A 13,120-nucleotide genomic window follows, 5' to 3' on the forward strand; every position below is an offset into this window, starting at 1 on the left:
CCATCGTTCCTGTCTCTCAGGCCCGCAATCTCGGTGTCATCCTTGACTCGTCTCTCTCGTTCACCCCACACATCCTGTCCGTTCCCAAGACCTGCCGGTTTCACCTTTACAATATCGCCAAGATCCTCCCTTTCCTCTCCACCCAAACGGCTACCTTACTGCTACAGGCTCTCATTATATCCCGGCTAGACTACTGTGTCAGCCTTCTCTCTGACCTCCCTTCCTCCTCTCTCGCCCCGTTCCAGTCCATTCTTCACTCCGCTGCCCGGCTCATCTTCCTGCAGAAACGATCTGGGCATGTCACTCCCCTTCTTAAACAACTCCAGTGGTTGCCTGGCAACCTCCGCTCCAAACAAAAACTCCTCACTCTAGGCTTCAAGGCTCTACGTCACCTTGCCCCTTCCTACCTCTCCTCCCTTATCTCTTTCTACCGTCCACCCCGCACGCTCCGCTCCTCTGCCGCCCACCTCCTCACCGTCCCTCCGTCTCACCTATCCCGCCGTCGACCCCTGGGCCGCGTCCTCCCACAGTCCTGGAACTCCCTCCCTCCTCACCTCCGCCAAACTGATTCTCTTCCTCTCTTCAAAACCCTACTTAAAACTCACCTCCTCCAAGAGGCCTTCCCAGACTGAGCTCCTCTTCTCCCTCTACTCCCTCTACCACCCCCCCTTCACCTCTCCGCAGCTAAACCCTCCTTTTCCCCCTTTCCCTCTGCCCCTCCACCTCTCCCTTCCCATCCCCTCAGCACTGTACTTGTCCGCTCAACTGTATATATTTCCATTACCCTATTTATTTTGTTAATGAAATGTACATCGCCTTGATTCTATTTAGTTGCCATTGTTTTTACGAGAGGTTCTTCCCCTTGACTCTATTTATTGCCATTGTTCTTGTTTGTCCGTCTCCCCCGATTAGATTGTAAGCCCGTCAAACGGCAGGGACTGTCTCTATCCGTTGCCGACTTGTTCATTCCAAGTGCTTAGTACAGTGCTCTGCACATAGTAAGCGCTCAATAAATACTATTGAATAAGGAGATTACAGTCTAGACATTACAGTTGTCATGTTGCATGACATGATTGTTATGCAAATCGCGACTCTGTCGCAACACTCTATCTTTCTCTAATCTCAGATTTCCTCATCTCTTTTCTACCCTCCCGTTTTTTGAATGCTAACCAATCATCGGATCTCTTCTCCCCGCGTGCCTGTGCTTCCATTCTTTCCTCATCACTGATCTATTTTGCTCGCGCAAATTCCTGCCCGCTAGGGGCCGTTAGCTTCTGGCGGTAGGGATGAAGGTATACCACGGCTGTGGCAGCCGGTTTCTCGGGCTGTGTCTGTGGACAGCGGTTGCACTGACGGTGGGGTGCCTACACTGTGATGAAGACTTTTCGACGAAATTCGCTTTTTACCGTCACCATTTGAGTCTCAAATCCTGGTGGGTTGGAGATATCCCCGTCTCGAGGAGCCTCCTAAACGACTGGCCCAAGGACACGATGGAGAAACTCCGATTCACCTTTCCACCCGAAATCAGTAAGTTAAATTGATGAGAGGTCTGAACCTGTTTTGGAGAACTAAATCACTTTATGCAGGAAATACAACTTTAGAAAAACCTATTTAATCTGCAATATCTGTAATTTATTTATTCATTTATATTAATGTCTGTCTTCTCCTTCTAGACTGTAAGCTTATTGGGCCAGGGAATGTGTTTGCATATTGTTGCATTGTAATCTCCTAAGCTCTTAGTACAGTGATCTGCACACATTAAGTGCTCAGTAAAGACGAATGGATGGATGGATGGATGGATGGATGGATGGATGGATGGATGGATGGATGGATGGATGGATGGATGGATGGATGGATGGCTGTTTCAAAGATGGAATATTAGTGTGATGTGCCATCTCCGCACACTATTCTCGAGTGTAAGTCCTTAGAGGGAGTCAAGGATCGGAATTAATTTTCAACATGCAAGCTTAGAACAGTGGCTCTGGACACATTAAGAAATTAATAAATGTGATTTATTAAATGAAGGAAGGAAAAGAACAAATGGAGCCAAAAAAATTAGTTTATGAACCTAACCCGTAAATTTCTTCAAGAATAGGGTGTCCAGGGCTATGCCCCTCCAACTCAATATGGAGAAACTACCCTTTTCACTTTTTCTCCTCTCCCTTTTTGAGCTAAGGAGAAAAAAATATATTCTTCGTCACCATCCCTAGATAGGTTATTCTACTATAGAGATGAACAGTCTCCTTCTACAAACTCATACTTTGTCAGGGTCAATCCTGTTTAAAAGTCATGGGTTATGCCAAACCTTTGGTATCATTGCCAGAGTTCAAATGATCTGTCAGCTAAAGAGTCACAAATTAATTTCAAAAGGCCAAATATTGGTGCCGAGATTCATGCCAAAAAACAATGTTTTTTTAAATTCTAGCTTTGAGTAAATTGCACCATATTGCAGCGGATGTATACAAGAAACTAGACAAACTGTATGAAAGGAAGATGTATCACCCTGGTAAGAAAATTAATTCTGATAAGGAATTAAAGTAACTAAGTAAAAAGAGAGAAAAACACTGTTCTATAACCATTTAATTGTTTTGGAAATGAGTGAGACATGGGGGCAGAGGAAAGGAAAAGGATCCAGAATTGGGAATAACTGAAAGGAATTACATATATATATATGGTAAAGATCATTCAGATTATTATGTTAAAGCAAGAGGGCAATGACTGTTTTATGGGGACAAGGATTACAGTATGGTTGAGGAAAAGATCCAGCAACTACTGGACACTGGGAAGAACAAGAAGAAAGTGAATTTCTATGCTTTTAAATGATTAAATGTAATTTGAAATTTCAAAATCGCCCATTTGATCTCAAAGTTTACTTTTAATTTGCAGTTTCTGTTTCCTCTAGAAAGCCCTTCATCTGGACAATGAATAAATATCCTCTTATCTTGCCTCTGGAATTCTAGTAAAAATGTTAATGAGACTTGAAATGACTCCAAATTATACATCTATTATGAGAAGGAAGATAGTCCACTAACCAGCTTAACTTCTCGAATCTTTTAGAGGTGATTTTTACGTGAGAAAGGACTTTGATCAAGGATCAATAAACATGGAAAAATCAGTTACATTAACCCAGGGGTGGCTGAGCTTGGTTTAGGATTTTAGGATTCTACTCACATCAGCATGGCGTAGCAGGTCTGGGAGTCAGAAAGTCATGGGTTCTAAGTCCACCTCCTCCACTTGTCTGCTGTGTGATCTTGGGCCAGTCACTTCACTTCTTTGGGCCTCAGTTTCCTTATCTCTAAAATTGGGATAGAGACTTGGACTGTTTAATCCAGTTTGTTTATATTCACCCCAGCACTTAGTATATACTGTGTCTAACACATAATAAGTGCTTAATAAATACCAAAATTATTATTGTTATTACTTCAGGCAAGGTTTTTTTGACCCATCCATGGCAAGAACACATCAAAAATGTAGGAAAACTAATTTAATTTTGTTTACTACTGGTAGTTACTAGAGTTCTCCAGCCCCCATCCTAATCTTTCAGAATTTTCTGTAGCTGCTCTGCTAGTCACAGGCCTGGGAGTCAGAGGATCTGAGTTATAATCCTGGGTCCACCACTTGTCTGTTGTGTGACCTTGGACAAGTACAATGGCTGGCACATAGAAAGCACTTAACAAATACCATTAAGAATTATTAAATAAGCAGCAGGTGACAATTTTCAATCATTTTTCTTTATTTCAGGTTTCTTCCCCAAAGTTTTGCGTTCTATTTTCCAAGAGCAGATAAAGATGCTACGGGTTGCCATTATTGAAAGTGAGTTTTTCCCAAGTTCTTTTTTCCTTTTGTGACTTTTCTCTGGAAACCATGTGCTTTCTCACTAGTCTCAGTTCAGAAGAAACAGGCTCTATTTCAGTTAGAAATGGAGAATCCAAATATCCTTTGAATTCAAGGGAAGGAACAAGGTTGTTCCTTTTTCCTTTTGTAGCTTTTCTCTGGAAACCATGTGCTTTCTCACTAGTCTCAGTTCAGCAGAAACAGGCTCTATTTTAGTTAGAAATGGAGAATCCAAATATCCTTTCAGTCCAAGGGAAGGAAGGAGGTTGCCTCTATGAGCACATGTGCATACACATGCACATGTACATATGCACATGAGCATGCACGTTCACGCGTGCACACACAATTTAAAATTGCCATTATCACTACTATTGCATAAGACCTGTATCCTGTTATTCTAAGTTGGATTTTTTGTTTGTTTTACTAACAGCAAGGTGGGACTAAATTTTTAAACCTCGGGACAAAATATTTGAAATTGCTGAAACTTAACTTTCCACTATCTGAAATTCTACCAATTCTACCACTTGCTTCTCGGTCTCCTTTGCCAGCTTGTATTCCTCTCTCATTTTTTAATTCAGAAATTTCAGAAGACCCTATTTAGGGTTGTCAACTCTTTTTCCTATAGTAACTCTAGCCTGGGCTCATTTGTTTGGTTTCATAACATCACAAAACTAAAAATAAAATAACTGAGTGATATTACCTTGACATCCCTAAGTGTCAATTACCCATTCCTATACCTTCCCACTATGTCCTCATATCCTGTTTGACTTCCTTCCAACGTCTTCTCAACTGCATTTTACAAAATTTCCTTTTTCCTTGAAGATTCCAAGTGCTACAGTCCTGCCTCTTTAGCCACAAAATGTAGCTTCTTCCCTACAACCTAGAAGTATTTAATTTAAAAAAACCCAACAAAAAAAACCAAAATAAAACAAACCTAATTTTGACTCTGTAGCTATCCTTGGATACAGACAATACTTGTCTACACTAGTTGCCTCCACTTCCTCTCCTCCTCTACCTCCTGAATTCTGTCTTTATCCCCCTTCACTTACCCATTACCCATTCCTATACCTTCCCACTATGTCCTCATATCCTGTTTGACTTCCTTCCAACGTCTTCTCAACTGCATTTTACAAAATTTCCTTTTTCCTTGAAGATTCCAAGTTCTACAGTCCTGCCTCTTTAGCCACAAAATGTAGCTTCTTCCCTACAACCTAGAAGTATTTAATTTAAAAAAACCCAACAAAAAAAACCAAAATAAAACAAACCTAATTTTGACTCTGTAGCTATCCTTGGATACAGACAATACTTGTCTACACTAGTTGCCTCCACTTCCTCTCCTCCTCTACCTCCTGAATTCTGTCTTTATCCCCCTTCACTTCCTGAAACTGACTCTCTTTAAGGTCATCAATGACTTCCTTTTTACTCTATCCTAGGGTTCCTCAACTTCTCAGCTGTCTTCAACACTATGGACCTACTCTTTCTCCTGGAAACTGTCCTTTCCTGTTTTTCCTATTTCTTTGTCCATTCCTGGGTATCTTTTGAAGGCTCCTCCTACACCTTCTACCCTCTGACTGAGGAAGTACCTTAAGATTCAGTTCTAAGTCCCATACTATTCTTCATCTATATCCATTCCAGTGGAGGAATTACTGATTCCTATGGTTTCAACAACAGACAATTTCCAAATCTACCTCTCCAGCCTTGACCAGTCTCTTTCTCAGCAGTCTCACATTTCCTTCTGACTTCGGACATCTCTAGTGGGATGTCCCTCAACCTCAAATTTAACCTATCTAAAATAGAACTCATTTTCTTTTCACCCAAATCGTGTCCCCTCTGCCCACCTGACTTTTCCATGACTGTAGATAGTACTGCCACCTCCATCACTGAGCCCACATTTACCATCTGTCATGAAATCTTGATGGTTCTACCTTCACAACATCTCTAGGATCCACCCTTTCCTCTCCATCGAAACCTCTACCATGCTGAACCAAGCACTCATCGTTTCCCTCCTTGACCGATGTGACAGCCTTCTCTCTGACTTCCTTGCCTCCTGACTCTCTCCTCTACAGTCCATATTTCACTATGTTCTCTGTGTTATTTTTGTGAATAATTATTCAGGCCACATCTCCCCAAGCCTCAAAAACCTCCAGTCGTTGCTCATCTACCTTACACTGAACAGAAACTCCGTACAAGCAGCTCTATATCCCTCAATCTTTCCTCCTCCTACTTAACCTTGCTGAACACCTAATGGAATCCATCCTGAACATTCTGTTCCTCTAGCACCAACCTACTATTTGTACCTTAATCTCATTTATCTCATCACTGACCCCTTGCCCATGCTCTCCCTTAGGTCTGGAATTCCCTTGCCCTTCCACTCTCCATGCCTTCAAAACCCCTCTAAAATCACAGCTTCTCAAAAAAGCCTTTCCCAGCCTAAACCCTTTATTTCTATATTCTCCTTCCCCTTTGAGTTAACTACAGACTTGATTATTTGCCTCTTAAGCAATAGTATCATAGGATACTTACCCCAGTCCTACATTACTAATGTAATGTTCTTCTACTCCACTATTTCCTCTATCCCTAATTTACTTCATTGCTTGCCTCCACATAGACATAAGCTTTCTATGAGTAGTAATCAAACATTTTTAGTACATTGCTGGCACAGTAAGTGCTCAATAAATACCTCTGATTGATGGCACTGCTTGTGACACAGTCTATCACCCCCTTCTTTTAGAAACATTATCCAACCTCACCTTCACTGACTCTGTGTTCTCCTGGTTCTCCATTTATCTCTCTGGCTGCTCGTTTTCAGTCTCTTTCACAGAGACTGAACCTAACTCTAACCCTAACCCTCCTCTGCATCCTACCTCCTATCTGTGGGTATTCCTCATGGTTCAGTTCTGGGTCCCCATCTATTCTCCATCTACATCAATTCACTTGGAGAACACATTCACACATCTCTTCAACTACCATCTCTATGCAGATCATACCTAAATCTACATCTCCAGCCCTGATTTGTCTGTCTCTGCAGTCTAGCATTTCTTTCTATCTTGAAGACATCTCTACTTGGATGTATCTCTACTTGGATGTCCTGCTGTCACCTCAAACTTAACATTTCTAAAACAGAACTCCTTATCTTCCTGCCCAAACTCTGTCCTCCTCCTTACTTTCCCATCACTTTAGATGACAACATTCTTCCTGTCTCACAAGTCCAAAACCTTGGTGTTGTTCTTGACTCCTCTCTCTCACAGGGAGTCAGAAGATCATGGGTGCTAATCCTGGCTCTGCCACTTGTCTGCTATGTCATCTTGGGCAAGTCAAGTGTAGTGCTCTGCACACAGTAAGCACTCCATAAGTATGTTTAATTGAATGAATGAATGAACTTTTCTGGGCCTCAGTTACCTCATCTGTACAATGGAGATTGAGACTGTGAGCCCAGTGTGAGACAGGGACCGTATCCAACTCAATTTGCTTGTATCCACCCAAGCACTTAGTACAGTGCTGACACATAGTCAGTGCTTAATAAATACAATAATTATTATTCAACCCACATAATCACCAATTCATGTTGGTTCCACCTTCTCATCTTGCTAAAATCTGCCCTTTCCACTCATTCAAACTGCTACCACATTAGTCCAAACATTTCATTCATTCATTCAATAGATTTATTGAGCGCTTACTATGTGCAGAGCACTGTACTAAGCACTTGGAATGTGCAATTTGGCAATAGATAGAGACAATCCCTGCCCAGTAACGGGCTCACAGTCTGATAGGGGGAGACAGACGGCAGAGCAAAACAGAACGAAACAGAAACAAGACATTTATTCTCTCCAGCCTTGATTACTATATCGGCCTCCTTGCTAACCTTCCAGCCTTCTGTCTCTCCGCACTTCAGTCCCTACTTCACTCTGCTTTCCAGGTCTCTTTTCTACAAAAATGTTCTGGCCATGTTTCCCCACTCTTTACAAAATTCCAAGGGTTGCCCATTCACCTCTTCATAAATCAGAAACTCTTTACCATTTAAAGCATTCAATCACCTTGGCCCCTCCCTCCTCATCTTGCTACCCTCCTACTACAAACCAGCCCATACACTTCCTTCCTTTAATGCTAACCTTCTCACTGTACCTCAACCTCATCTGTCTCGCTGCTGACCGGTTACCCACATCCAGCCTCTGTCCTGAAACACCCTCCCTCTTCATATCTGACAGACAATTACTCTCCCTAACTTCAAAGCCTTATTGAAGGCACCTCTCCTCCAAGAGGCCTCCCCTGACTAATCCTTTCTTTCCTCTGCTCCCACTCCATCTCTCCATTCCCAGCCCCACAGCGCTTCTGTACATATTGGCAATTTATTTATTTACATTAATGTCTAGCCCTACCTCTAGACTATAAACTAATTGTAGGTAGAATGAGTCTGAAGGAAAGGGAAGAGAGTTGTGGAAGTATTTGGTTGATTTGGAAAAATGGGGAGAAAATTTAAAGAGAAAGAAAAGATAAAAAGCCAAAGGCAGAGTTTGGGAGAGTGTATCTTATCACCAGCTGGTGATGTTTTATTTACTTACATAATTTCAACTACCTCAATCCAGATAACTCTCAGATGTACCTCTCATGGATTATTCTCTCACCTGCCTTATAATATCTCACATACAGTCAGGATATCTCTCATGGTCAACCATAGGTTGCTTGGTTGAGTTGATAATTTTGATCAGGTCGACCCTTAGTCAAGTCAACCCCCGACCTTGATCTTCACCCGCTTATTAATACTATTTTATTGTATCATGTTACTATATTACTGCTTTTGCATGTTATCGTTAATTGTTGTCAGTGCTGCCACCTACCTCTCTGGCCTCAACAAGTCCTTCCATCCCCCCTCCTCCCATCTGCCCCTCCCAGTCTTCTCCTTCCCCTTTCCCTCTCTTGCCCAGCTCTTTCCCGTTCTCCTGCCTCCTCCCCCACTCCTCCCCCCAGCCCTAGAACCCTACTTTACCAGCACCACCCCTCTTCCCCCTCCCTCTACACTCCTCTCCACCAAACCCTCTCCTCCCACCCTCCCCTCTTCCCTCTTCCCCACTCCCACCTCATCCCAGTCCTCCTGTCCCACCGCCACCCCTCCTCCCCCTTTCCCTGTCCAGGGCCCTGCCACCTCTTTCCCATCCAAACCTTCCCTTCCTCCCATTCTCCCCCCCTCCGCCCCTTGCACCCACATCTACTTTCAAGTGTGGCCTCTGGAACCCCCGCTCCATTACAGGTAAACTACCTTTCATCCTTGACCTTTGCCTTTCCCACTCTCTCCTCCTCCTCACTCTTAAGGAAACCTGGCTCACTCCTGAAGACACAGTCTCCGCTGCTGCTCTCTCCAGTGGAGGCGTCTCCTTCTCGCACTCCCCCAGACTTACCGGAAAGGGAGGAGGCATCAGCTTCCTTCTCTCACCCCGATGCTGCTTCTGGACTATCCCTCCTCCCCCTTCCTTCTCCTTCCCCTCCTTTGAAGCCCATATCATTCGCCTCTACCACCCCCTCCAGATACTTGTAGTTAACAATAATAATAATGTTGGTATTTGTTAAGCGCTTACTATGTACTGAGCACTGTTCTAAGCGCTGGGGGAGATTCAGGGTAATCAGGTTGTCCCACGTGAGGCTCACAGTTAATCCCCATTTTACAGATGAGGGAACTGAGGCACAGAGAAGTTAAGTGACTTGCCCACAGTCACACAGCTGACAAGGGGCAGAGCCAGGAGTCGAACTCATGACCTCTGACTCCGAAGCCCAGGCTCTTTTCCACTGAGCCACACTGCTTCCCGACATCTACCACCCTCCTGGTCCCACCACTTACTTTTTCAAGCACCTAGACCCCTTTCTCACCTTCCTTCTCTTCTTCTCTCTGCCCACTCTTATCCTTGGAGACTTCAACATCCACATGGATGTACCCAGTGACTCCTCTGCTACCCACCTGCTATCGGCTAAAAAAACCCTCTCGACCCCACTTCCCCTTCCAGTTGTTGCCCTATCTCCCTCCTACCCTTCCTTTCCAAGCTCCTAGCATTAGTCATCTACACTCATTGCCTAGAATTCCTTAACTCCCATTCTCTCCTGGACCCCCTCCAATCTGGCTTCCATCCCCTCCACTCTACCAAGACTGCTCTCTCAAAGGTCACCCATGACCTCCTTCTTGCCAAATCCAATGGCTCCTACTTTATCCTAATCCTCCTTGACCTTTCAGCTGCCTTTGACACTGTTGACCATCCCCTTCTCCTCCACAGCTTATCTCACCTTGGCTTCACAGACTTCGTCCTCTACTGGTTCTCCTCTTATCTCTCTGGCCGCTCATTCTCGGTCTCCTTCACAGGCTCCTCCTCCCCCTCCCATCCTCTAACTGTAGGGGTTCCTCAAGGGTCATTTCTTGGCCCTTTTCTGTTGTCCATCTACACTCACTATCTCGGTGAACTAATTTGCTCTCACAGCTTCAACTATCATCTCTATGCAGATGACACACAGATCTACAGATCTGTCCTCTCCCCCTCCCTTCAGGATTGTATCTCCTCCTGCCTCCAAGATGTCTCTATCTGGATGTCTGCCCGCCACCTGAAACTCAACATGGCCAGAACTGAGCTCCTCAACTTCCCTCGCAAGCCCTGTCCTTTTGCTGACTTCCCTATCACTGTAGATGATACGACCATCCTTCGCGTCTCTCAGGCCCGCAACCTCGGTGTCATCTGTGACTCGGCTCTCTCATTCACCCCACACATCCAATCCATCACTAAAACCTGCCGGTCTTACCTTTATAATATTGCCAAGATCCACCCTTTCCTCTCCAACCAAACGGCTACCTTACTGCTACAGGCTCTCTTAATATCCCAGCTAGACTACTGTGTCAGCCTTCTCTCTGATTTCCCTTCCTCCTGTCTCTCCCCACTCCAGTCTATTCTTCACTCCGCTGCCCGGCTCATCCTCCTGCACAAACGCTCTGGGCATGTCACTCCCCTTCTTAAAAACATCCAGTGGTTACTTATCAACCTTCGCACGAAACAAAAACTTGTCACTCTGGGCTTTGAGGCTCTCCATCACCTTGCCCCCTCCTCCTCTCCTCCCTTCTCTCTTTCTACTGCCCACCCCACATGCTCCACTTCTCTGCTGCCCACCTCCTTACCGTCCCCTGTTCTCGTCTATCCCGTCATCGACCCCTGGGCCATGCCCTCCCGCGGTCCTGGAATGCCCTCCCTCCTCATCTCCACCAAACTAATTCTCTTCCCCTGTTCAAAACCCTACTTAAAACTCACCTCCTCCAAGAAGCCTTCCCAGACTGAGCTTCCCCTTTTCTCTCTGCTCCCTCTGCTTCCTCTCTGCCCCCACTTCACCTCCCCTCAGCTAAGTCCTCTTTTCCTCCCTTTCCCTCTGCTCCTCCCCCTCTCCCTTCCCTTCCACTCAGCACTGTTCTCATCTGCTCAACTGTATATATTTTCATTACCCTATTTATTTTGTTGATGAGATGTACATCACCTTCATTCTATTTATTTGCTATTGTTTTAATGAGATGTTCATTCCCTTGAATCTATTTATTGCTATTGTTTTTGTCTGTCTGTCTCACCCGATTAGACTGTAAGACCATCAAATGGCTGGAACTGTGTCTACTTGTTACCTATTTGTCCATTCCAAGCGCTTAGTACAGTGCTTGGCACATAGTAAGCGCTCAATAAATACTATTGAATGAATGAATGAATGAATGAATGAATGAATGCTTGACTTGCTGAGTTGATGAGTTCCCTTGGAGAACTCATTCACTCCAATCGCTTCAACTACCATCTCCTTTCGGATCCCTAAATCTACATCTCGCTCCCTCTCTCCAGGCTCCCATCTCCTCCTGCCATCAAGGCATCTCTACTTGGATATCTTCTTGTCTCAACTTAACATGTCCAAAACAGAGCTCCTTATCTTCCCACCCAACCCCTGTCCTCTTCCTAACTTTCCCATCACTGTAGGCAGCACCATTCATTCATTCATTCAATCATATTTTTTGAGTGCTTACCATGTGCAGAACAGTGTACTAAGTGTTTAGAATGTGCAATTTGGCAACATTTAGAGACAATCCCTGCCCAACACAAGCTCACAGTCTAAAAGGGGGAGAGAGACAGAAAAACAAAACAAGTAGTCAGGCATCAATACCATCAAAATAGATAAATAGAACGTTAGATATATACACATCATTAATAAAATACAGTAATAAATAATATATCTACAAATATATACAGGTGCTGTGGGGCTGGGAAGGGGGTAAAGCAGAGGGTGGAGTAGGGGGAATGAGGAGGGGAGGAGAGGTAGAGGGAAAGGGAAAGGGAGGGCTCAGTCTAGGAAGGCCTCCTGAAGGAGGTGAGCTCTTAGTAGGGCTTTGAAGAGGGGAAGAGAATTTGGCAGATGTGAGGAGGGATGGCATTCCAGGTCAGAGGTAGGATGTGGGCCAGGGGACAACGGGACAGGCGAGAATGAGGCACAGAGGAGTGGCAGAGGAGTGGAGTGTGTGGGCTGAGCTGAAGAAGGAGAGAAGGGAGGTAAAGTAGGAGGGGGCAAGGTGATGGAGAGCTGTGAAGCCACCATCCTTCCCATCTAACAAGCCCATAACCTTTGCATTACCCTCATTCCTCTCTCTCATTCAACACACATGTTCAACCCATCACCAAATTCTTTCAGTTCCACCTTCACAGCATTGCTAAAATCTACTCTCGATGCTTAGAATTCCTTAACTCCCATTCTCTCCTAGACCCCCTCCAATCTGGCTTCCGTCCCCTCCACTCTACCGAGACTGCTCTCTCTAAGGTCACCCATGACCTCCTTCTTGCCAAATACAATGGCTCCTACTCCATTCTAATCCTCCTTGACCTCTCTGCTGCCTTTGACACTGTCGACCATCCCCTCCTCCTCCATACCTTATCTCACCTTGGCTTTACGGACTCTGTCCTCTCCTGGTTCTCCTCTTACCTCTCTGGCTGGTCATTCTCGGTCTCCTTCGCTGGAGCCTCCTCCCCCTCCCATCCTTTAACTGTTGGAGTTCCTCAAGGGTCAGTTCTTGGCCCTCTTTTGTTCTCCATTTACACTCACTCCCTCGGTGAACTCATTCGCTCTCACGGCTTTGACTACCATCTCTACGCAGATGACGCGCAGATCTACATCTCCGCCCCTGTCCTCTCCCCCTCCCTTCAGGCTCGCATCTCCTCCTGCCTCCGGGACGTCTCCACCTGGATGTCGGCCCGCCACCTAAAACTCAACATGAGCAAGACTGAGCTCCTCATCTTCCCTC

At 44.9% G+C, this 13,120-nt stretch overlaps 1 protein-coding gene across 11 annotated transcripts in view; it reads left to right on the forward strand.

The window, feature by feature from the left end:
• Window positions 1–1,084: 1,084 nt before the first annotated feature.
• IZUMO4 (IZUMO family member 4) overlaps window positions 1,085–13,120 on the forward strand; it is a 31,161-nt gene continuing 19,125 nt past the window's right edge. For 3 of the 11 annotated variants that reach the window (XR_003756538.2, XM_029056579.2, XM_029056584.2), the window contains exons 1-3: window positions 1,093–1,527; window positions 2,426–2,506; window positions 3,742–3,813. Coding sequence is in view for 6 of the 11 variants with exons in the window: in XM_029056579.2 (XP_028912412.1) it covers window positions 1,287–1,527; window positions 2,426–2,506; window positions 3,742–3,813 (394 nt within the window). In the remaining 5 variants the exon portion in view is untranslated. Of the gene's footprint in view, window positions 1,528–2,425; window positions 2,507–3,741; window positions 3,814–13,120 lie in introns of all 11 variants that reach the window. The other 8 variants (XM_029056583.2, XM_029056585.2, XR_003756540.2 and 5 more) reach the window with 6 other exon arrangements.

Source organism: Ornithorhynchus anatinus, chromosome Y5 (assembly GCF_004115215.2).
Source record: "Ornithorhynchus anatinus isolate Pmale09 chromosome Y5, mOrnAna1.pri.v4, whole genome shotgun sequence".
Classification (NCBI taxonomy): Eukaryota; Metazoa; Chordata; class Mammalia; order Monotremata; family Ornithorhynchidae; genus Ornithorhynchus; species Ornithorhynchus anatinus.